The following is a 23,570-nucleotide window of genomic DNA, read 5'->3' as shown; positions in this document are numbered from 1 at the left end:
GATCAATGATGGGAGATGGAAGCATCCCAGGAGACTGAGGGTTTGGACCTACTAGCTGGGAGAATGGTAGATGCTGCAGAGGGGGGAAAATTGACAAATATATACAGGGTAACTTTCAAGTTTTTAAGAAAAATCGCCAGCCAGAATTTAGGTAAGTAGCATATAATGACAGAAAACCCATAGATGGTTTTCTTTTTCCTTTTTTTAAAATTTAAATTTAATTAGTTAACATACAATGTGTTACTAGTTTCAGAGGTAGAGGTCAGTGATTCATCAGTCTTATACCCAGTGCTCATTACGTCACGTGCCCTCCTTAATGTCCATCACCCAGTTGCTCTATCCTCCCACCCCCATCCCCTCCAGCAACCTTCATTTTGTTTCCTATGATTAAGAGCCTCTTACGGTGGGGTGCCTGGGTGGCTCAGTCAGTTAAGCGTCTACCTTTGGCTCAGGTCATGATTCAAGGGTCCTGGGATCGAGCCCCATGTTGGGCTCACTGCTCAGCGGGAAGCCCGCTTCTCCCTCTCCCTTTGCCTGCCGCTCTGCCTACTTGTGCTCTCTCTCTGTCAAATAAATAAAATATGAAAAAAAAAAAGTCTCTTATGGTTTGTTTCCCTCTCTGATTATGTAAGGCCCAGTTATGCCTTACTTTTTAATTGGACTAAATATTCCTATGGAAAGATAAAGACTGGCAGCTGGATTAAAAAAAAAAAAAAGGACAGCTATATACTATGTATAAGAGACATACCTTAAATATAAGAACATGGACAGGTTGAAAGCATGATGGTGAAATATACCATATGAATACCAAAAAAGCTAATGTAGCTCTTTTAATTTCAGCCAAAGTAGACTTGAAGCCAGGAGTATTACAAGGGACACCTCATTTTATCTTTTCATAATGATAAAAGGTTCATGGGACACCTGGGTGGCTCAGTCGTTAAGCGGCTGCCTTCGGCTCAGGTCATGATCCCAGGGTCCTGGGATCGAGCCCCGCATCGGGCTCCCTGCTCAGCGGGAAGCCTGCTTCTCCCTCTCCCACTCCCCCTGCTTGTGTTCCCTCTCTCGCTGTGTCTCTGTCAAATAAATAAAATCTTTGGGCGCCTGGGTGGCTCAGATGGTTAAGGGTCTGCCTTCGGCTCAGGTCATGATCCCAGGGTCCTGGGATCGAGTCCCACATCGGGCTCCCGGCTCAGCGGGGAGCCTGCTTCTCCCTCTGACCCTCTCCCCTCTCATGCTGTTTCTCTCTCGCTCGCTCTCTAAAAAATAAATAAAATCTTTAAAAAATAGGGGCGCCTGGGTGGCTCAGTCGTTAAGTGTCTGCCTTCGGCTCAGGTCATGATCCCAGGGTCTGGGATCGAGCCCCACATCGGGCTCCCTGGTCCGCGGGAAGCCTGCTTCTCCCTCTCCCACTCCCCCTGCTTGTGCTCCCTCTCTCGCTGTGTCTCTCTCTCTGTCAAATAAATAAATAAAATCTTTTAAAAAAAAAATTTTTTTAAAAATCTTTAAAAAATAAAAATAAAATAAATAAATAAATAAAATCTTTAAAAATAAATAAATAAATAATAAAAGTTCAACTAACCAGGAAGTTAGAATTCTATATTTTATGCACCTAATAACACTTTAAGATATATAAAGCAAAAATTGTGAAAATTAAAAGAGGCAAATCCACATTCATACAAGGATATTTTAACAAGCTATTCTTAGTAACTGATAGGACAAACCAAAAAAAATCAGTATAGGTATAGGATATTTGAACAAAAGTAATAATTTGACCTAATTTACACATTAAAACAATGCCCAAAATACAGAATATTTTTACATTCTCATAAAACGTTTGCAAAAATTGACGATGTGCTTGTTCTTAAAACAGCCCTCGGCATAGTTCAATGAATAGAAAATACACAGAATGTGTATCTGAGTACAGAATTCTTAGAAATCAATAACAAAAAGATTTAAAAGTCCATGTTTTGGGGTGCCTGGGTGGCTCAGTCTTAAGCGTCTGCCTTTGGCTCAGGTCATGATCCCAGGGTCCTGGGATCAAGCCCCGCATTGGGCTCCCTGCTCAGCGGGAAGCCTGCTTCTCCCTCTCCCTCTGCCCCTGCTTGTGTTCCTTCTCTCACTGTGTCTCTCTCTGTCAAATAAAATCTTTAAAAAAATAAAATAAATAAAAGTCCTTGTTTAGAAATAGAGTATATTCCTCTAAATAACATGTCAAGGAATTATGAAAATTTTAAAATATTTTGAATCTTCAATAATAGTGAAAGAATACCATATCCAGATATGTAGGATGCTGCTAAAGCTGAGCTTAGAGAAAGCTTGGAACATAGATTAGATGGCAGTAATGTATTATAATTTCCTGACTGTATTGCAGTTATTCAAAAGAATACTTCTTTATAAGAAATACATAATAATTCAGATGTGATGGGGCATCAGGTTGACAAGTTACTCTAAAAAGTCTCAGGAGGGGCACCTGGGTGGCTCAGTTGGTTAAGCAGCTGACTCATTATCTCAGCTCAGGTCATGATCTCTTGGGTCATGGGATAGAGCCCCATGTAGGGCTCTGTGCTCAGTGGGAAGTCTGCTTGAGATTCTCTCCCTCTGCCCTTTCCCACACTGGAGCTCTCTCTATCTCTCTAAAATAAATAAATCTTTAAAAATAAAATGTCTCAAAAAATTAATTTTTCTGTGAGTTTGATTATTCAAAATTATATATATATATTTCATTTGTTTTAGAGTGTGTGTGGGTGCACACACACATGCTTGCCGGTCAGTGTGTGGGGCAGTGAGGGGCAGAGAGAGAGAGAGAATCTTAAGCAGTTTCCATACCCAGTATGAGCGCAATCTCACGACCTTGAGATCATGACCTCAGCCAAAATCAAGGGTGGGACGCTTAACCCACTGAGCCACCCAGATGCCCCCCAAATAATGTATTCTTAATACTACTTTCCTTGTGCTGTACTTTTCATCTCCATGACTTATTTATTTTAGAACTGGAAGTTTGTACCTATTAATCACCCTCACCTATTTTACCCATCACTTGACTCCTCCCTTCTGGGGAGGAATTACTGGATCATATGGTATTTCTATGTTTAAGTTTTTGAGGAACCTCCATACTGTTTTCCATAGTGGCTGCACCAATTTACATTCTCAGCAACAGTGCACAAGTGTTCTTTTTCCCCACATCCTTGCCAACATTTATTTCTTGTGTTTTTGATTATAGCCATTCTGACTGGTGTGAATTGATAACTCATTGTGGCTTTAATTTGCATTTCCCTGGTGATTGGTGATGTTGGACATGTTTTCATTTGCCTGTTGGCCATCTCTATGTCTTCTTTGGAAATAGGTCTATTCAGGTCCTCTGCCTATTTTTTAATTGGATTGTTTTTTAGTGTATAATGTCCTTATATATTTTGGATAGTGACCCCTTATTGAATATACCATTTGCAAATATCTTCTCCCATTCACTAGGTTGCCTTTTTGTTTTGTTGATAGTTTCCGTTGGTTTCCAAAAGCTTTTTATTTTGGTGTAATCCCAAATAGTTTATTTTTGCTTTTGTTTCCCTTGCCTGAGGAGATACATCCATAAATATATTATTAAGGCCTACGTCCAAGAGATTAATGCCTATACTTTCTTGATGGAGTTTTATGGTTTCAGGTCACATTTAGATCGCTAATCTATTTTAGTTTGTGTGTGGTATGAGAAAGTGGTCCAGTTTCATTCTTTTGCATGTAGCTATCCTGTTTTGCCCACACCATTTATTTATTTATTTATTTTATTTTTTTTTAAAGATTTTATTTATTTATTTGAGAGAGAGAGAATGAGAGAGAGCACATGAGAGGGGGGAGGGTCAGAGGGAGAAGCAGACTCCCTGCCGAGCAGGGAGCCCGATGCGGGACTCGATCCAGGGACTCCAGGATCATGACCTGAGCCGAAGGCAGTCGCTTAATCAACTGAGCCACCCAGGCGCCCATTGCCCACACCATTTGTTAAAGAGACCGTCTTTCCCATTGTATATTCTTGCCTCCTTTGTCATTGATTAATTGACCATATAGGCATGAGTTTATTTCCAGGCTCTCTATCCTGTTATATTGATCTATGTATCTATCTTTGTGCCAGTACCATACTGTTTTGATTACTACGGCTTTGTTGTATATCTTGAAATCTGGGATTTCCCCGCTGAGAAGACAGCCCAACGCGGACTTGATCCTAGGACCCTGGGATTATGACCTGAGCCGAAGGCAGACACTTAACCGACTGAGCTACTCAGGTGCCCCTCAAGCTTTTTTTATAGTATAGATTTCCCATTGGGCACATAATTTTCTGAATACACTGATTTTTTTTTTCCATTGTTCAGCAATGCCATTGTATAAATCAAGGGTACATGCTATGTAGATTTCTTTCTGGAATCTATTCTGCTTTTTTGCTTTTATTTCTGTACTCTCGCACCAATTCCTTGCAATACCAAATTGCAACAATACTAAATCCTTACAGTACTTAGGACCACACTGTCTTAATACTGTAGGTTTATAATAATTCTGATATCTGATAGAGTAAATCCTCCCACTTTGTTCTTATTTCAGATTGCTTGTATATTCTATAATGAACTTATCAATTTCTATAATAAAATCCTGTTGGGATTTTCGCTCTCTCCCTCTGCCTCTCCCCCTGCTTGTGCTCACTCTCTGTCAAATAAATAAAATCTTAAAAAAAAAAAGATGTCTCCCTCTATTTCAGATAGATTATAGATCTAAATATAAAAGACAAAGGTATAAAGCTTTTAAAAGATAAAATAGGGAAATATAATGATCTTTGGGCAGGAAAAGATTGTAAAAGGGCACAAATTTATTACCTGGACTACATTAAAATTAGAGACATTCATCAAAAGATACCATTAATAGAATGAAAAGACAAGCTGTAAAATAGGAGATGGCAATTGTAAAACAGCTTGTTTTCAGAAAGAAAAAAAGACAAAAAATGGGTACGATATTCAATTGCCTCACAAAAAGGATATCTGAATTGTCAACAAATAAATGAAAAGGTGTTCAGCTTTATTAGTCATCTGGGAAGTGTAAATTAAAACGACATGGGATACTAAGCACATACATCTCAGAATGGCTAAAGTAAGTAATAAGTAAGCATGCAGAGCAACCACCACTGGTGAGAGTAAATTGGTACCTCTTTGGGAAATATTTTGGTTCACAAATCCAATTATCTCAAATTCTACTCTAAGTTATGTATCCAACAAAAATGCATGCCCAGGTATATACCAAGAGGATAAAAATGGTCCTACAACACGCCTCAGGATAACCCCAAACTGAAAATAACCCCAAATATCCATCAATGGTAGAATGGTGAAGTTGTGGTATATACACGTAATTTTTTTGCAGAGCACAGACCAGACACAGTAAGAGTTTAAAATGAACAGAATACATCCAACCAGCAAGATAAGAAAGGATCAATCAAAAAGGGAAGCAGGAATAAGCACCTGTAAAGAACCAACTGGAAATACTAAGATAAGAAATATAATTTTTAAAATGAAGAATAGATAATTAAGAAGTTACAGATCAGGTTGAGGAACTCCAAGGTTATCAGGAAGCAAGAAAAAGATGGGGAGGGGTACCTGGGTGGCTCAGTCGTTAGGTGTCTGCCTTGGGCTTGGGTCGTGATCCCAGGCTCCTGGGATCGAGCCCCACATCCGGCTCCCTGCTTGGCGGGTAGCTTGCTTCTCCCTCTCCCACTACCCCTGAGTTCCTGCTCTCGCTCGCTCTCTGTCAAGCACATAAATAAAATCTTAAAAAAGAGAAAAAGAAAAAGATGGGGAGAGTGAAGAGGTATTGAGGGTAGAAATAAAACGTTTGGAAACAAAAAGTAACCAGAAGGGGAAATATTTAAAGAAACACTATTTGGTTTCCAGAGTTAAACTCAAAATACATGAAACTCTCCACTTGATAAAATGTAACAAACTCCTTTGAAATTCACAATACTAAGTTTGGAAGAAAGGCAATGTCCTAGAGTCCCCGGATAAGAGGAAACGGAGTTGAACTTGTAGTAACCTTGTGGTAGACGGGATTGGCAGTTTCAGAGGGGGGGCTTTTGACAGATAAAAGGCAATGACATCAGGATTTAGGCTTACAGAAATTGGAAAAAAAATTAAACACAACACAGGGACCACCCGAGCGCCTGGCTGGCTCAGTTAGCAGAGCACGCGACTCAGAGCACGGACTCTTGATCTCAGGGTCTTGAGTTCAAGCCCCAAGCTGGGCAGGGAGCGTACTTAAAAAAGAAACAAAACGAAACACTGGGACCACTGAAGAGCTCCATCTTCAGTGAAAGAACAGGCAAGAAATCAATTCAGTTCACCAGTCCAGGCAGATAAGGATACTTGTCTGTCCCAGGCTGGGCTGTCAGTGGGCAAAAGCCTCCCTTGAAGATTTAGAATGGCGAGCTTGCTCTCAAACTGGTCTGAAGTTCAAAATTTACAGGTGCCGCTGCTCCGGAAAACCATAGTCTGAGAATTAATATAAAAATAGTACCTAACCATGAACACTCTTGGAGCAGCCTAGCAGAAGCAAACACAAAACCTCAACCTACGTGGGTAGCACAGGCTTCCCAAAATGAGGCCCTAATGGAGATGAGTTCATACTCCAGTATCTGTAAGACTCTTGAGGAAAAATTCAATAAACAGCAGTATTTAAACTTCAAAACATCAATAGGCTATAAGCATGGTATATTTAAACTGATTAAGTTACTTACACATCTTTGCTCCATAAGCTTCTACAAACTCTAATTGATCAATATATAGGATCAAGAGGAAGCAAAGGCTTTTATTATGTATGTTCCAAACATTAGATGTAAAAGTGTTTATGAACGTCCAAGAGATTACAGGTTTGACAAGAACAATCCCGAGCAGGAAACATCATGCATGCACAGTTTACACCAATGCATTAAAAAAAACGACAAAACACTGAAGGTTTGGATTAGGTCTAAGTCCAGCAGTTTAGGCAACCCTGTGAAATTCTGAATACAGCCACTTTTTTTTTTTTTTAAAGATTTATTTATTTATTTATTTGAGAGAGAATGAGAGACAGAGAGCACGAGAGGGAAGAGGGCAGAGGGAGAAGCAGACCCCCTGCTGAGCAGGGAGCCCGATGCGGGACTCGATCCAGGGACTCCAGGATCATGACCTGAGCCGAAGGCAGTCGCTTAACCAACTGAGCCACCCAGGCGCCCTGAATACAGCCACTTTTAATAAAACAAATTAAAACCTATGTCAGAGAATTAATTCATTGCTATCAATTCATACATTTCAATGACTAACAGCAATGACTCAAACTGCTTAGCAGGAAGAGTAGTAAGTACATTTAACCAGGGGTACCCACACAATTAGAGGAGAGTCACCTGACAACAACAAAGCAATGCGTGATTCTAAAAAGGAATTGTAAATTAAATATAGAAGTTTCCCCCATGGCAATATAAAACTGAATTTTTGGAATCTTAACACTTGTTTCTACATGGAATTATGTAATTCTACACATTTTTTAAAAAGTCATGCCGAACATGGGGCTTGAACTCACGACCTTAAGACCAAGAGTCACATGCTCTACCAACTGAGCCAGCCAGGCGCCCTATAACTCTACACATTTAAATTACCCAAAGTAGGGGTGCCTGGGTGGCTCAGTCGTTAAGCGTCTGCCTTCAGCTCAGGTCACAGTCCCAGGGTTCTGGGATCCAGCCCTGCATCGGGCTCCCTGCTCCTCCCTCTCCCACTCCCCCTGCTTGTGTTCCCTTTCTCACTGTCTCTCTCTGCCAAATAAATAAAATCTTAAAAAAAAAAAAAAATTCAAAATTCAAAAAAAAAAATTACCCAAGTAGGCAGTAAATCACACTACTTCCAATTTTGTGGCAGAATTATGTTTACGAGTAAGATGTTTTAATATTATTACGTTTTCACCCAATGGTTATTTTTTTATTATATTAATCACCATACATTACATCATTAGTTTTTGATGTAGTGTTCCATGATTCATTGTATTTTAATGTATTCTATTCCCCTTCCCTTTAAACATGGATTGACTTTAATAACACATCAAATAACAGCAACTGATTTATGAATAGAAAAGTGACAAGCTAAACTCCAAAGCTTATGCTTTAACAAGATTCAACATCTTTTATTTACAATTTTTGACATACATTAATGGTCTTACACAATTAACTAAATCTAATAACAACGGTGAAGATGGAACATAAAAGACACAATTCCAGATTTTAGTCAGGTTGAAATACATTTTCACTAACTGAAAAGTATGATAAACAAGCAGCCATTATAAAGTTATAGACTGTATGTCAATTCACTTAAAATTGAAAGTCAGCCACACAGCTATAGGAACAATGGGAAATTTGCAAATGCAAATATTACATATGCAGACAATGCATGCATGGCATCACATTTAATCTTTATCTTTTAAGCCATTTTTTTAAAGTAAACTGGAATAAGTATCTTAATAATATATGTACATCAAGGCACATTCTTTTCTTGTGCTTTAGGAATGATTTACATATGATTTGCTTATATCTTCATTTTATACCTTATATTAGCTTCCAATACTTAAAAAGTTTAATTTTAACAATTATAGTTTGAGTGGTAGTTTCCCCACAGGAGAGAAATGTGGCATCTCCCCACAGTTATTTTGAAGATCAGAAAACTGGATAGCTTCTAGAAGTGGGAATTTAAAAATCAAACACACAAATTAATATAATTCTTAGGTAACTTTTAAAAATAATTTACTTTCAACAATTTGGTGGACCATAATCAATCAACTTCTTTAAATAGTATACTGAGGGCTGAATTGAAGACTTTTCAATATTCTGAAGTTACTTGACAATTATATGGTATCCACAGGACCGCTGTAGAGGTCTATATTGCTATCCTATTTCTAAATTGCAGTTTTTCAACAAAATTGAACAATTAAACATGATACAAAAGCTGCAAACATACCAAATCTAGTTTTAATTTGTTCATTCTTCAGCAAAAGAATGAGATTTTATTTCATTCATTGTCTCATGTTATCAAGGAGAAATTTCCCATCAACAGTGTTTAACAACAGTGTTCTTTGCTCATGGTCAATTTACTTGCCTTGAAGAGATAGTATATAGTAAGGCTTTAATAGGCATTTCATGCATTTTAATGGCATTTAAAAAATCAGCTATTTATTTAAGGGTTCCCCATATAGATAAGTATACTGTGCAAACTTGATTACAACATGTAACTCATTAAGTGCTTTAAAATAGAATAAATCCCTGACTTATAAGGGGTTAAAATAAATAGTAAGTCAAGAATCACAGATTTGAAGCATTTTAAAAATGTAATACATGTATACATCCTACTAAAATGCTTTATATTAGAATTTTTTTAAACCTATAAACAGGGCAAATGAAATCACAGAACCTATTTTTAGAATAAAAGAGAAGATCTGACTAGTGCAGCCTTTTAAACTCAAAGTATATAATAATGTCAAAATGCAAGTGAAACTATACAGTTTTTAATTTAGTCCAGTTCTTTATAAACATTAATTCATAAAAAGTACACCATGATAAACCAATGCCATCAAGTGGATTTGTTTTCAATTTCTTTGCCGTATATGGACTTTTCCACAGAACCCATGAGCCAGAAAACCATTCAGAAATGTTCAAACATCACCGAACAGCCCAGAGCCTTGACCTGCGAACACCAGGCAGATAGTGACGTCGTCCTGTAAACAGATGTTCTGAGTTCAGTGTACATGGGATGTCACTTCTTTGACCCCCACTGCTACCGTCACTCTGCTTCTGAAATGTGTGCCACCTCTACCTCTACAGTCTGAATAGCTTCTGCCACTTCCGAGAGCTTTTGTCCTTGCTGTTGTGCCAACACATAATTAACCACTTGCATAATGCTCTGGTCAGAGAGCGTAGAGACTGATGGACACTCTTCCGTAGCCGCAACAGCTTCAAGCGCTTCCATGGTCTCTCCCGTCACCACCACCGTCTCCAGTTCCTGAGGACCACTGCTTTCTTGTTCCTGCATGTCTGCTGTTAAGATACTAACAGCATGCTCCACTTGAGTTCCTTGGTTATGAAACTGAAGGGTATCTTTTTCCAGCATAATTTTGCAAGGCACATAATCTCTGTGGAATTTAGTCATATGTTTACGCAGTGTTCGAGCATCTATGTAGGCTTCGCTACATACGGGGCAGACATAGGGCCGCTCGCCAGTATGTGTTCTGACATGGCGTTTTAGAGATCGGGCATCAGCCCAAGCTACTCCACAGGTTAAGCATTCAAATGGCTTAACTCCTATGAAAAAAGAGAGAGAGACAGAGAGAGAGAGGTGTGTGTGTAAGGTACAAGTAACAAAATATATTAAAGTTCCCTGATAAATAATGCTTTTCTTTAAGGAGAGTAACCCAGGGACGCCTGGGTGGCTCATTCGGTTGAGTATCTGCCTTCAGCTCGGGTCATGGTCCCAGGGTCCTGGGATCAAGTCCCGCATCGGGCTCCCTGATCGGCGGGGAGCCTGCTTCTCCCTCTACCTCTGTTCCTTCTCCCTGCTCATGCCCTCTCTCTCTCTGACAAGTAATTAAATAAAATATTAAACAAAATAAGAAGTACAGTAACCCATTACCCTTTCTATATGGACTATGGCCATCTTTTATCCAGGACCTAACGGTGTACCTTAGAATAAACTAGATTCTGCAATATAATCTCTCTACAGGTGTTCCCAGAGATAGAAGTTACTGAGAGACAGTTCTGAGTTTCCATGCATAGTTTCATTTAACCTTCCCTGCAATCCTATAATCTTAGGATAAGGTAACAGAAGCTTCCAACAGTCCACTTCAGCATAAAAATGTTGACCTAGAATATTAAGCTCACTAAAAAACAAACCTATCTACATACACAATAACTAGGTACCCAGGTTCAGGATCACCTCAATCACTTGAATAAATATTACCTATTATGGGATTCAACTCTTATCAAAGGAAGATGAGGTTAACAGGCAAGAGGGCTGGTAAAGGGAGACTCACTATTGGACTTTTTATTCTACTTAAATATATGCATAATATTTGGTACCGTTACCTTCATGGTTGTTCATATGTCTCCTATACTCTCTTAGCTGAGTGAATTTTCTTCCACATTGTTCACACACCCGTTCTAGGTTCTGCTTTGCTCTTCCTTTTTTTCCATGGGTAGCTTTCTTTACATGCCTTCTGAACAATGCTTTCTCATAAAATTCTTTGCCACATATATTACACCTATAACGGGGGTACAAAAAAACCCTAAATTATTTTTTCCAAAGCACCAGCATCCAAAAGAATTAATCCAAGCACATATACATCTCAATTAAGTTCAGATCCTGCTCAAATTTATCTACCTGTAAGGCTCAGTGACAGAATGAGACTTCACATGGGAATACCAATCTTTCTTCCAACTATAGCACTTATCACAAAATTGGCACTGGAATGGCTTCACACCAAGATGTTTGTTCATGTGCTGACGAAGATCTCTAGCTTCAAAGAAACTTTTTTCACATCTGCAATAATAAAGTTTAACCACTCAATCAGATCACTTTATTATTCTTTTAAAACGAATTTCCAAGACTCAGTAATACTCATGGCTTTCTAGAACTCTAAAAAATGATCCCAATTTAAAACAAAAGAATTTAGCCACCTGGGTGGCTCAGTCGGCTGAACGTCTGCCTTTAGGCTCAGGTCATGATCTTGGTTTCCTGGGATAGAGCCCACATCAAGCTCCCTGCTCGCTGGGGAGCCTGCTTCTCCCTCTCCCTCTGCCACTCCCTCTGCTTGCGCTTGCTCTCTCTCTCTGTCAAATAAATAAAATCTTTAAATAAATACATAATTTGTTTATAAATTAAAAAAACACAAGAATTTGCTACTATTCCAATCTTGCAATACGGCTTCAGAGTTTTAAGTTCTTTTAGCTCAAGGAGTACTGGAAACATTTTACGTTTTTATTTAAATCCCAGTTAGTTAACATACAATTCAGGTGTACAATATAGTGATTCAGCACTTCCATACAACACCCGGTGCTCACCACAAGTGCCCTCCTTAATCCCCATCACCTATTTACCCCATCCCCCCACCCACCTCCCCTCTGTTAACCATCAGTTTGTTCTCTATAGTTCAGTCTGTTTCTTGGTTTGCCTCCCTCTTTTTTCCCTTTGCTTGTCTGTTTTGTTTCTAGTACTAGAAACATTTTAGAAAGAACCATGCAGAGCTCTCAAAGGCTATTACGTGAGACATTGGTTTTCTTTCTCCCCCTAAACCCCATGTGATCCCCCCTTTTACCCTCTCCCTTTCTCTGTCCATGTGCTCGGAGTAGGCCTCACTGTTGACCACAGGATGGAGCAACTGCCTCCGGCCTAAGTCAATCAGAGTACAGCGTTCCCTTGGCTGTAATTACTGATCATAATCAAATGACTTAACCAGATCCAATCTCAGATCTCAGAACCCATACAGGAATTACCAGAAAAGCAGCTTGATGATTTGGGAGTTGAGAGGATGTGAGGCTAAAACCATTGCTACTGCCTTGTCCAGAGAGCCTTGGAGACACCAAGTGCTAATGAATGTGAATCTAGTTTATGTTAAATCATTCAGACTCCTAGACTTTACCTTTCATTCAAGCCAGTTTAGGTTGGGTTTTCTTTCACTTGCAACTAAAAATCTAATGATAATAAAATATCTTTGTTTTAATAGTAAGACTGATTAAAGTGACATCAGCAAATATGGCAGTCAGGAAATCCATAAGCCTATTGCTCCAGACAAAACTGGCCTAAACTATGAGAATCAATTTTACTCAAAGTCTGGAAACTGATTAAAAGTGTACAGTGAACAGGCAAACGTATAATAATTTTAAAAATCATTAAATGTTGGTAAGAGAGCTTTGTAGCATTTGAACTTACCTTGGTCCCATTCCCTGCTTCTCAGCTCAGCAGCAGCCATGAAGACTGCATTCCCACCACGGGTTCCCAATGCCCGAGGGGACTTATTCTCAAAGAACTGTGGTTGTCTCTTTCAATCCACCTGGTGACTCCTTGAAGGCTCCCCTCAAAGAGTCTGCATTTAGTTTGCCCAACTCTATTAGGGCTGAGGATTGGGGGGCGGGGCGGGGGGGAGGAGAAGTCTTTTGAAAACATTTAAAGGCAAACGTATTCACCTCCGCCGCATGGGGCAAGAAATGATAGTTTGGTTCAAACAATATACAAACCAAGAGCTTGGGAGAAAAAGCTGGGGAATGAAATGGTGGTGGATTAGGGGCTTTGAAAAACTCTCACATACTCCCAGGAATTGAGAAGTCCATGCACTTGCCCAGGGCAATACATACTTAGAAAAGACCTGAGAAGGCCCTAAGCTCTCATCTCTAGCCGACTCTGCACAAACAGGAAGAGAAGGCCAAGATAGAGTTGTAACAGCTGAAGGCATTCTGGAATTGGGTAGTGGTGATGTCTAATTGCACAATGTACTAAATGTACTAAAAGTCAGTGAACTGTACACTTTAAAATGATGAATTTTACATTAAGTGAGTTTTATCTCAAAATTTCTTTTTTTTTTTTTTAAAGATTTTATTTATTTATTTGACAGAGAGAGACACAGCGAGAGAGGAAACACAAGCAGGGGGAGTGGGAGAGGGAGAAGCAGGCTTCCTGCCGAGCAGGGAGCCCGATGCGGGGCTCAATCCCCGGACCCTGGGATCATGACCTGAGCCGAAGGCAGATGCTTAACGACTGAGCCACCCAGGCACCCCTAAAAGAGAAATTTCAGGAGGCTTTGGAAAATAAAAAGAGGGAGAAAATAAAAAGAATCTCAAGAGAGGAAAAACTAGCAGACAACCCAGCACCTTAGACGAGCTGCCTAGAAAAAAAAATCTCTGGCTTGCACTGGGGACCCTTCCTTCCTACAGTCTCCACCCCCAGGTAATACATTTGAAGAATGTCTTTAAGTTATTTCAAGTGAGTGAGTTATGTGTTATGTAATACCTAAATAAAACTAAAAAATCATAAATAGCAATATCTAGGCAAAAAAAAAAGATTGATTAAAATCAAGAATATAAAAAAATATAAAAAAAAATAAAATCAAGAATAAATAACAATTCAATATTATCTTCAAACACTTCCTTGGGTTTTTTTTTTTGCTTTATTGAGATATAACTGACAAAATTTTACGATATTTAAAATGTACATCATAATGGTTTGATATATGTATCCGTTGTGAAAGGATTCTTCCCATCGAGTTAATTCATGTGTCCATCACATCAGATATATATAGATATAAGTTCTACTCCCTTAGCTAATTTCATTTATATAATATTGTTATCGACTAGAGTTACCTCAGATATTTTCTTGTGAAAACAACTTTCAAATAAACCTACTAAGAACACAAGAAAATTGAACAGTTTATGTATTAAATACTTACTGAGTACAGTGATAGCCCCGAACTTCAGGCTTTGGCTGGTGTTTCTTTAGATGCTTGCTGAGTCCAGAGCCCCTGTGAAAAGACTTTCCACAAACTGAGCAAAGGTACTTGGACTCACCTATAAAAAATAAAAAACACATCACAAATCCAGCAGTCAGGTGCTCTTCCAAAAGAATACTTTATGTCCTACTTCAGAAGTTATTTTATCAAGGGGACACAGAAGCTATTACATTTGGCAGTCATCTTCTCAGAAGAACAACAAACTAGGTCAAAATTTCTATTTCCTCTCAACTACAGTACTAGCAAGATTACCACTACCCAAAGAACGTCCTGCGCTTGTATAATCATCTGGATTGTAACAGTACAGAGTTGAATACAAGTTCTAGAGCTGCTATCTACCCTTCACCAGCCATTTCCACATAACTGCTTTAAGCACTGGAAAATAATTACCTATAGACTAAAAATTCTAATAAAATTATGAGCCCTACACCATGTTGACAGTTATATCTGGCTATTAATTTATTTTTTTAAGATTTTTTATTTATTTGAGAGAGAATGAGGTGGGGTGGTGGAGAGGGAGAAGCAAGCTCCTCACTAAGCAGGGAGCCTGATGTGGGACTCGATCCCAGGACACTGGGATCATGACCTGAGCTGAAGGCAGACGCTTAACCGAATGAGCCACCCAGGTGCCCCGTTTTGTTTTTTAAGATTTTATTTATTTATTTGACAGAGAGATAGAGAGCACAAGTAGGCAGAGAGGCAGGCAGAGGGAGAGGGAGAGGGAGAAGCAGGCTTTCCGCGGAGCAGGGAGCCTGATGTGGGACTCAATCCCAGGACCTTGGATCATGACCTGAGCCGAAGGCAGACGCTTAACGACTGAGCCACCCAGGCGACCCCATTAACTTTTTAAAAGCATGACCATTTCTTTAAGTGCCTGGATCTAAATATTGCATAATTTAATACTCAGTACGCTTTTTTCTACACTAAGGTAAACAATGACTATTTTTACACCAATAAATAGCTCTAAAATTAGATTTAAGAACATTTTTTAGCCTTACTTTCATTAATAAAAAACTGCACACAGTATATCAATATAATTTCTAAAATAATTATAGCATAATCAATATAATGGTAACTTAAGAGTATATAATGTGTAACTATGTCAATACCAATTTCTCATTACCTGTGTGAATACTCATATGTTCTTGAAGACTCCGTTTGGTAACAAATGACTTAACACATAGTTCACACTGGAACTGCTTTTGAGATTGATGGAGACTCTGGTGTAACTTTAGGCCATGCTTATAGATGAAAGTCTTTCCACAGACCTGCGACAGCACAGGTGTTTCAACCGGTAAAACAGAAAAGAGAAATCAGGGCTGTTTCTGAAGAACGAGGACATTAAAAGTGTATGCCATTTTATTTATTTATTTATTTTTATTTTTTTAAAGATTTTATTTATTTATTTGACAGAGAGAGACACAGCGAGAGAGGGAACACAAGCAGGGGGAGTGGGAGAGGGAGAAGCAGGCTCCCCACGGAGCAGGGAGCCCGATGTGGGGCTCGATCCCAGGACCCCGGGATCATGACCTGAGCTGAAGGCAGTCGCTTAACCAACTGAGCCACCCAGGCGCCCGTGTATGCCATTTTAAAGAAAAATATCTACAAACAAAATGACAAACTGAAAGCTGAAACAAGTGTTAAGGATGTTAACTGGTTGGTCATCTTCTGACTCAGTACTTAACAAATACTACTCCTTTTCTTAGATCCAGGTGATCACTGAAGGAGCTCAAAGCAGTACAACAGACCTCACACTGTCCTTGTGAGACACGTGTGCCTTCTATATTAAAAGAGACATGAGAGCTTAATCACAAGAAAATATACTAATTTCTTGCTACACCAACTAGAACAGTGCTTCTCAAACTCTGATGAAGAACCAGGGTTTCGTTTTTTTTTTTTCTTTCCCCAATCCATTTTTTGTTAACTATGATAACAATGTCACAACAATGTCAACTGCCATGACAGTTTCTAAATGTATACTCTCAATTTCTGTACTTATCTTCCATGGACCACACACATTTTGAGTAGTGCTACATGAAAAGACCAGAGGCCCAGTTAATACTTATCTTTAAAATTTAAGAATAAAATGATGCTTAGGACTTGGCTTCAAAAGAAATGAGGGGACGGGGGAGTAGGACAGTGAGTGACAGTAAACATAAAACACAGCTGACCATGTGTTGATAACTACTGAAGCTGGATAAAGGGTATATGAGGTTCTATTCTATTCTCTCATAATAAAAAGCAAAAAAAAAAAAGAGAGAATCATTAAAAATCTCATTGGTGAAAAAAATGGGTCATGCTTATATGCAAGGCTACAGGGGCTACTAGAAAATTTTCACTGTTCTAAATAGCCCTAATCTGGCCCATCAGAGGATTCTTCACCTAGAAGTTTTGTTTTGGCATTTAGATAGTCTCAGTCCTCAGCTCTAGAAAACACACAGCATAGGCAGGATTTTTGTTAAGGAGATTTGTTTAAACCATGGGTTCCTTTCCAGTCCAGATTGGTTCTGCTGAAGGTTAAAGGGATGAATGGGATAATGAACTGGTTATTCTCACCCAGTACATCCTCTGAAACCTAGTAAGTTTCATGAACATCCTAACAGATTCATTTCAAATTACAACAAATTAAATAGCAAATGAAAGCACACAATTGGGAATCACCCTTTAATCCAGGCAACAAACTGAGAAAGTCCTAGAATTCTCTGTGACATTTTATAGGAGTGAGGGTGACTCCAGAATCAACCAGTTTCATCACTAGTTAAGTACAAATCTTCTTTATATAATAAAATAAACTTCATGGCTTTACCTGGCACGCATGTGGCTTGACACCTGTATGCTTTAACATGTGTATTCGGAGAGAATATAATTTAGGTAATGTCCTTCCACATATGGAACATATAAATTCTCGTTTGGTTCTCCCCTTCTCAGATGATGTTCCCGATGTCTCATTAGACGTAGAATTGGAAGAGGATGAAGTGGGTGCATCTTTTCTGGTATGTCGAATAAGATGTGCTCGCAAGGAGGCACTGTACTGAAACTGTTTTTTACACAACTACAAAAAAGTAAATAAAATTCTGTCTAAATGTAATTCCATAACAAATGTTAAATGAAACTTGACTATTTCAATTTCCCATTTCGTTACAATTATATAAATCAATAAACACATACATTATATAAAAGACAATACGCTAGATATCAGATATAAGGATGAAAGGGGTCAAGACCCAGCCCCTACTCTGGAGAGGTAGATAATCTAACCACAGGGGGAGTAATCAAAGCAATGAAGAAAGGCATCAATGAGGACACTAGGTCTGTCTAGAAGGAATGGTAGGACACAGATACAGAAGAATGCTATCATCATATGAGTACTAATAGTTGTTAGGTGGAGCAAAACTAGGGGTTAGAGAAAGTAGAAAGATAAAACTGTGATGGTCCTTAAAATTCTTCTTTTGGTCTACTACTTCTGCCATTTTTTTTTTTTTTACTCTCTCATGATGCTTATCTTGGTAACTCTAAGTAACATGAATAATGGATGAGGATTCTCTTCCTTCACCCCTCCGCTCCCTCCACATATGCAGACCCTTCCTGTTACCTTATTTTCTCAATATAGCTATGTCCCAGTTTTGACCAATTTCTGTGTTCACATTTTTCCAATGATGTAGTTATTATTACAGCTGGGTCATATAGTACACTCTGATTCTCTTTCCTTCCTTTTTCTGTTTTATTTCTCTTTATACTTAGTGCTAATTCAATACCAAACCCTTCCTTCAATTGTCTACTGAGAGGAGACTGAAAGACATCACCTTAAAGGGATCTCTGTCAAAGAATTTTGTCCTGTTCCAACCTGGACTGGTTGTTTCCTACGCTTGGACTCTGTAGAATTGGACCCCATGTTTCCCAGGTCTTGCTCATTTTAGTGGAACACCTCTGCCAATAAGCTTCCTGAGAAAGGGAGTTTGGGAGGTAAAACTTTTAGACCTTGCATGTCTAAAAGTGTTCTTATTCTACCATCACAAATAACTGATAGTTTGGCTACAGATTTTAAGGTGGAAATCACTTCCCTTTAGAATTTTAAAGACCTTGTGCCTTTCCTTCTTTTCTAGTTTCCACTGTTGCTGCTGAAAAGCCTGAAGCCATTCTGACCTTTAACCTTTCTTTGAGTCCATCTTTTTTCTCTATCGTTATTCATAAGATTTTTTTCTTTGTCCCTTGATTTAAAGATTTCATAATTTATCTTGATATACATTTACTTACGGATGACGTGGTTGTGGGCATTCAACGTGTCCCTTTTCACAAGGAAACTTAAGTTCTAATATTTTTCCTTATTGCACAAATGATTTCTTTCTCCTCACGTTCCCTTTGGTGTTATTTGGATATTAGACATCCTATACCAATTCTCTAAATTTCTTTACTCTCATTTTCTAACTTGTCTTTTGCATTATTTTCTGAGACATTTAGTCTATTTCCCAATTTTTCTGAGATTTTTATATTTGTGGATCCTCAAAGTTGCTTTTTTCTTGAAATACTGATCTTGAGTCTGATCATCCCTGATATCTACACATATTTCAGTATGGTACAAAACTGACTGGAGTTTCTGTATAAGTGGGGTGGGTGCAGGGGAAGCTGTCAACCACAGGCCTTTGTCAGCACTGTCTCCAAGTCCTTTGTTATTGGGCTTCAGATTTCTCATCTCTGAGAAACCTTTCTGCTTTTGGGTTAAGAGTCTGGCTGCTAATATTCTGGGACTGGAGTAGGTAAAGAGAACTTGAAAAGTTTCAACATTCAGTATGAAAGGTTTTATTTTCCCTTTTTTTGGGGAGTATAGTACATTCACCCTCACTGTACACAGTGTTCCCCAGAGTTTTATGCTTTCAGAAAGTAGAAGAGAAGGTGGTGGTGATTTAACTGCTTAAAAACTTTCTAACAATGAGACTCACTTCTTCTTTCAAAGTAGCAAGTAACACTAATTCCTGAGGCATTTGGTACTTCTGCAATACAATGTGGACAGATTCTTAGCTTTCCCCACTGAAAGCCTGGGAATGAGCCCTTTCAAATCTGCTAAATCAGTTATTCCCTCTATTTATCAGGGGCCAGAATGTAGTTGCTAAGGTTTCCTCCCCATTCTCTTTACCCTTCTTTGAGCTTATATTTTTCAATTTTTAAAGTTTATTTATTTTTAAGTAATCTCTACCCTCAGTGTGGGGCTCGAACTCACGACCCTCTGAGATCAAGAGTCACATGCTCTACCGACTGAGACTGCCAGGTGCCCCTGAGCTTTTATTTTTTAAATGATAATTTCAGTCTCGTCTTACTAGGGTAGTATCAGGAAGAAGCAAAGATAGATCACTGTTTTTTGTGGGGTTTTTGGGGGGAGGGGGATCAAAGAAATGACATATGCAAATCAGAAGATGACTCTTACATAGCAAAATAAGGGAGACAGAGAAACACTGAGAGAATACAAGCAGAATAACAATGAAACAGTAAACTGGATTCTGTTTATCATGAAGTTAGAACCATCTTCAATTAGCTTTCCAATTACTTACCGGACATTTGTAATCTCTAGCTCTTTCATGTTTCAGTGTGTGCATTATAAGGGCATATCGTCTCTGAAAAACCATTCCACATTCCCCACATTTATGGGATGCTGCTTCTTCAGTATTCTCTTTAGTATCCCTTTTTGGCTGTTTCATCTTTTTCCCTCTTTGAACTAATTTCTGGGCTACCTAATTAAGGGACAGAAAATACAATCTAAGTAAATATTTTAATTTTTTTAAAAAAAGGTTTATTTACTTGAGAGAGAGAGAGTGCAAGCGAGAGAGCACAAGCAGGGGAGAGGGGCAGAGGAAGAGGGAGAAGCATACTCCCCACTGAGCAGGGAGCCTGATGCAGGGCTCGATCCCAGGACCCTGGGACCATGACCTGAGCCGAAGGCAGACGCTTAACCAACTGAGCCACCCATGCATCCCAACTCATTTCAATTTTTAAAGTCATGAATCATGTTATTTCAAATTAATATTATCTTAGTAATATTGGTATTTAAAACATTAAGTTGCTTTCCTGCACCTACTGCCCTTCCTCCCAAAATAATTTTCATGACAAGCATATTAAGTTTATGAACAGAATGCTTTTGACTTAAAGCTGACACCACAAAGGTCACCTCTTCATCATACCTGCTGAACTGCTGACTTGGGAATGGCTTTCCGTTTTTGCAGCTTTTTCTCCATTCCTTTGTGCAGTCGGATATAACCCCCTTCATTAACAGAACGCTGCCGAAGCCTGCTTCTGTAAGTTTCATCATCAGGGCCAAGGTCTGTCTTTGTTGTCAGTGCAACTAGATTTTCCTGATCTTTTAAAGACTGGCCAAGGTTCTGCATTTGTTCTGGAATGTCTTCAGCACAGATATCTTCAGTTGACGTGTCATTTCCCATACCACTGTTTTCTGGAGAGCTACTGATTACATTCTCTTTTGAAAGTTTGGGATGAATATTAGAAACTGTGCTATCTTCTCTGCTGTTTAAAGTTTCTAATTCTGTCTCATCATTTTTTGTTACTAAGTCCACAGACTCCATTTCAGGATGGGAACCAGTTACACAGCCCGCAGGTGACAGAGTGGCTTGAGCCTCTGAAGAAACCTGGGGTTCAGGGTGTTGTCCTTGCTCTCCATTCTGCTCAGCTTCAGGCAATTCTCCATTCACCAACAGTACAATTTCACAATCCCCAAGTTCAGTAGATAATGTTGTTGTGGTTCCCTCACTGCTAGCCACAGGAGGTGCGGTATCTCCATTCTGTTCTGGTAAGTCCTGGGTAGATGCAACCGTTTGGACCTCACCCTTCTTATACACTGTTAGCTGCTTTTCTTCCATTAGTTTATGTACACTTTCACAGATTTCTAAAACTTCCGACATGAAAAGATGGCGAGCCAAGATGGCTACATCAGCCATGCTACAGAAGTCAAAACTTAGCACAGAAGTATAGGCAAATTCCAATAAAGGAAGGAAGCTTGCCTTACAAAAACCTACATGGAACAAAAAAAAAAGGGGGGGTACAAAAAAGTTAAATAACTACTAAAACACCTTAGAAAAACAATTAATACATGATTATGACAATATAAAATAAAATACAAAGGCAAAAAGGCAAATATGACCATTTATTCTGCAATTAAACACTCTGGATTTGTTTTGTGTTCTGGTTGCTTAATAAGCCTTGACTAACTCACTTCTATGAGCTGAGTCTCTCAATACCTAAAATAGAAAATAATATCAGACTTACTACCTCAAAGAGTTGTTGTAAGCAGTCATTTTCAAACTGTACTCCTTAGAACCCCGGGGGTTCCTCAAATTCCCCTCAAGAAACAGCTGCTGGAGAATGGAGGGTAAAAAAAGAGAGGGAGGCAGGTAAGTAGGCAGGGTTCAACCAACCTGTCCCCTAACCTCACTTCTGTAAGTATAACTGTATATTTTAATAATAGAAGTTCATATAAAAATATGATTGTGAACAAAGGGCTTACTACTGAAAATTTAAGAACAAGATCTAACACAGGGGGACAGCAAAATTTTTCTGTAAAGAATCAGATAATAATTATTGTAGGCCATAAGGTGTCTGTTTTAACTACTCAACTCTGCCACTGTAGCTGAAAAGAGGGGCCAAAGATAATACATACACAAATGAGCATGGCTGTGTTCCAATATCACTTTATTTACAAAATGGGAGGGAAGGGAGGACTGCCCCTTTGGGCTACAGTTTGCCTATTCCTGGTCTAAGGAAGAAAATAATTACTATACACAGGAGGTATTACATTCTTGTTTTATGTGAGAAAATAAAAGCAGTGTATCTGTAAGTTCTCAATACTTCACTTACAAAAGCCATTAATATTCATGATTCAAAAATCAGAAGATAAAACAGTGAGTGATAAGTCCAACTCCATCTCCACAACCAGTATGATTAAGAATCTGTACTGCTTTCAGAACTTCTTTATACAGTTAAGCAAATAATCTTATTCCCCCTTCTTATAGTAGGTACCATATTACGTACACTGTCCTATGCCTTGCTTTTCTGGTATCATAATTTATCTTAAGAGATCTTTTACTGAAATAAAGAGTGAAAGCAACCTTTTAAAAACTCACATTTGCTCTATTTTTCAGTTTTGACTCAAGGTACATAAAATGCAGTCCTTTCATATAAGCAGATAAATGATGGACAAAGAAGGGAAGCCTTAAACTGTGAGGTATATTAACAGTCCGTTGAAAACTGAGGGCACTACACATTAACATCATCATCATGGCTAATTCAGTCATCCTAGGAAAGTTGGTAATTAAATAGGCTAAAGCCATGTTACTTCTGCTACAAATTACAAGATCAAGTTAAATAAGCTTGAGCTAAGTATTTCTTTCAAAAAACACAAACAGAATAATGTATTTTGGTCTTCTACCTAGCACCTTTTTAATTTCTAAGTTTGAAGTCATAAAAAAAATTTCCCACGAAAGAATTAACACTGTTCCAAGTCATACTTTAAAGATCTAAAACAATTTTTTCAAAGGCACAGTCATATATGTTTACTGTAAAATATAAAAACGTGCAAAAGAAAAGTTAAAAAAAAACATTCATAATTCTGCTAAGAGGTAAGAGGCAGATAATTTCAGTATTTTGTTTTTACCCCTAGCCTTTTTACATACACATATACAGACTCTGCAAAACATCTTAATCAAAATGGACAATTCTGCAAGATAAAAAAGTTCCAGAGATCCATTACACAACAATGTGAACATAGTTAATACTTAAAAGTCATTAAGAGGATAAATTTTATAATGTGTGTTTACCAAAATTAAAACTAAAAAAAGAAAAAAAAATGGGCAAAACAGTTGGTTATAGGTAGTGTAAGGGAACATCATCAAAAAGATGTGATCTCCAGCTGACCTGTGAACTGGACTCTGGGGACTCAAAGGCTCCTCATCCCCTGCCCCGTCTTTGGAATGTGGGTGCCATTTGCCTTTCCTGCTCCCTGAGGCTGCTCTAAGGACATAACCGTGAGATAGTGATGTGATACT

At 38.5% G+C, this 23,570-nt stretch overlaps 1 protein-coding gene and 1 long non-coding RNA gene across 3 annotated transcripts in view; one reads left to right on the top strand and one right to left on the bottom strand.

Annotated features, from left to right (window-relative positions):
- Positions 1-6,805: 6,805 nt before the first annotated feature.
- Positions 6,806-23,570, bottom strand: part of ZBTB11 (zinc finger and BTB domain containing 11) — a 33,549-nt gene continuing 16,784 nt past the window's right edge. For both annotated transcript variants that reach the window (XM_006729566.3, XM_031024043.2), the window contains exons 4-11: positions 20,697-21,541; positions 20,070-20,249; positions 17,333-17,578; positions 15,650-15,794; positions 14,467-14,584; positions 11,409-11,567; positions 11,114-11,289; positions 6,806-10,333 (exon numbers count right to left, since the gene is read on the bottom strand). In XM_006729566.3, coding sequence (XP_006729629.1) covers positions 9,816-10,333; positions 11,114-11,289; positions 11,409-11,567; positions 14,467-14,584; positions 15,650-15,794; positions 17,333-17,578; positions 20,070-20,249; positions 20,697-21,541 — 2,387 coding nt within the window. In that variant the 3' untranslated portion in view covers positions 6,806-9,815. The remainder of the gene's footprint in view (positions 10,334-11,113; positions 11,290-11,408; positions 11,568-14,466; positions 14,585-15,649; positions 15,795-17,332; positions 17,579-20,069; positions 20,250-20,696; positions 21,542-23,570) is intronic.
- On the top strand, positions 13,168-22,150 carry LOC145716098 (uncharacterized). The gene is made up of 2 exons (XR_014138458.1): positions 13,168-13,967; positions 17,455-22,150. It is a non-coding gene; the product is annotated as an uncharacterized LOC145716098 (long non-coding RNA).

The sequence above is a fragment of the Leptonychotes weddellii genome, chromosome 1, assembly GCF_054177405.1.
Source record: "Leptonychotes weddellii isolate Sample4059 chromosome 1, ASM5417740v2, whole genome shotgun sequence".
NCBI classification, from domain to species: Eukaryota; Metazoa; Chordata; class Mammalia; order Carnivora; family Phocidae; genus Leptonychotes; species Leptonychotes weddellii.
The sequence above is the reverse complement of the archived record's forward strand: the minus strand, read 5'-3'. Positions and strand labels throughout refer to the sequence as shown.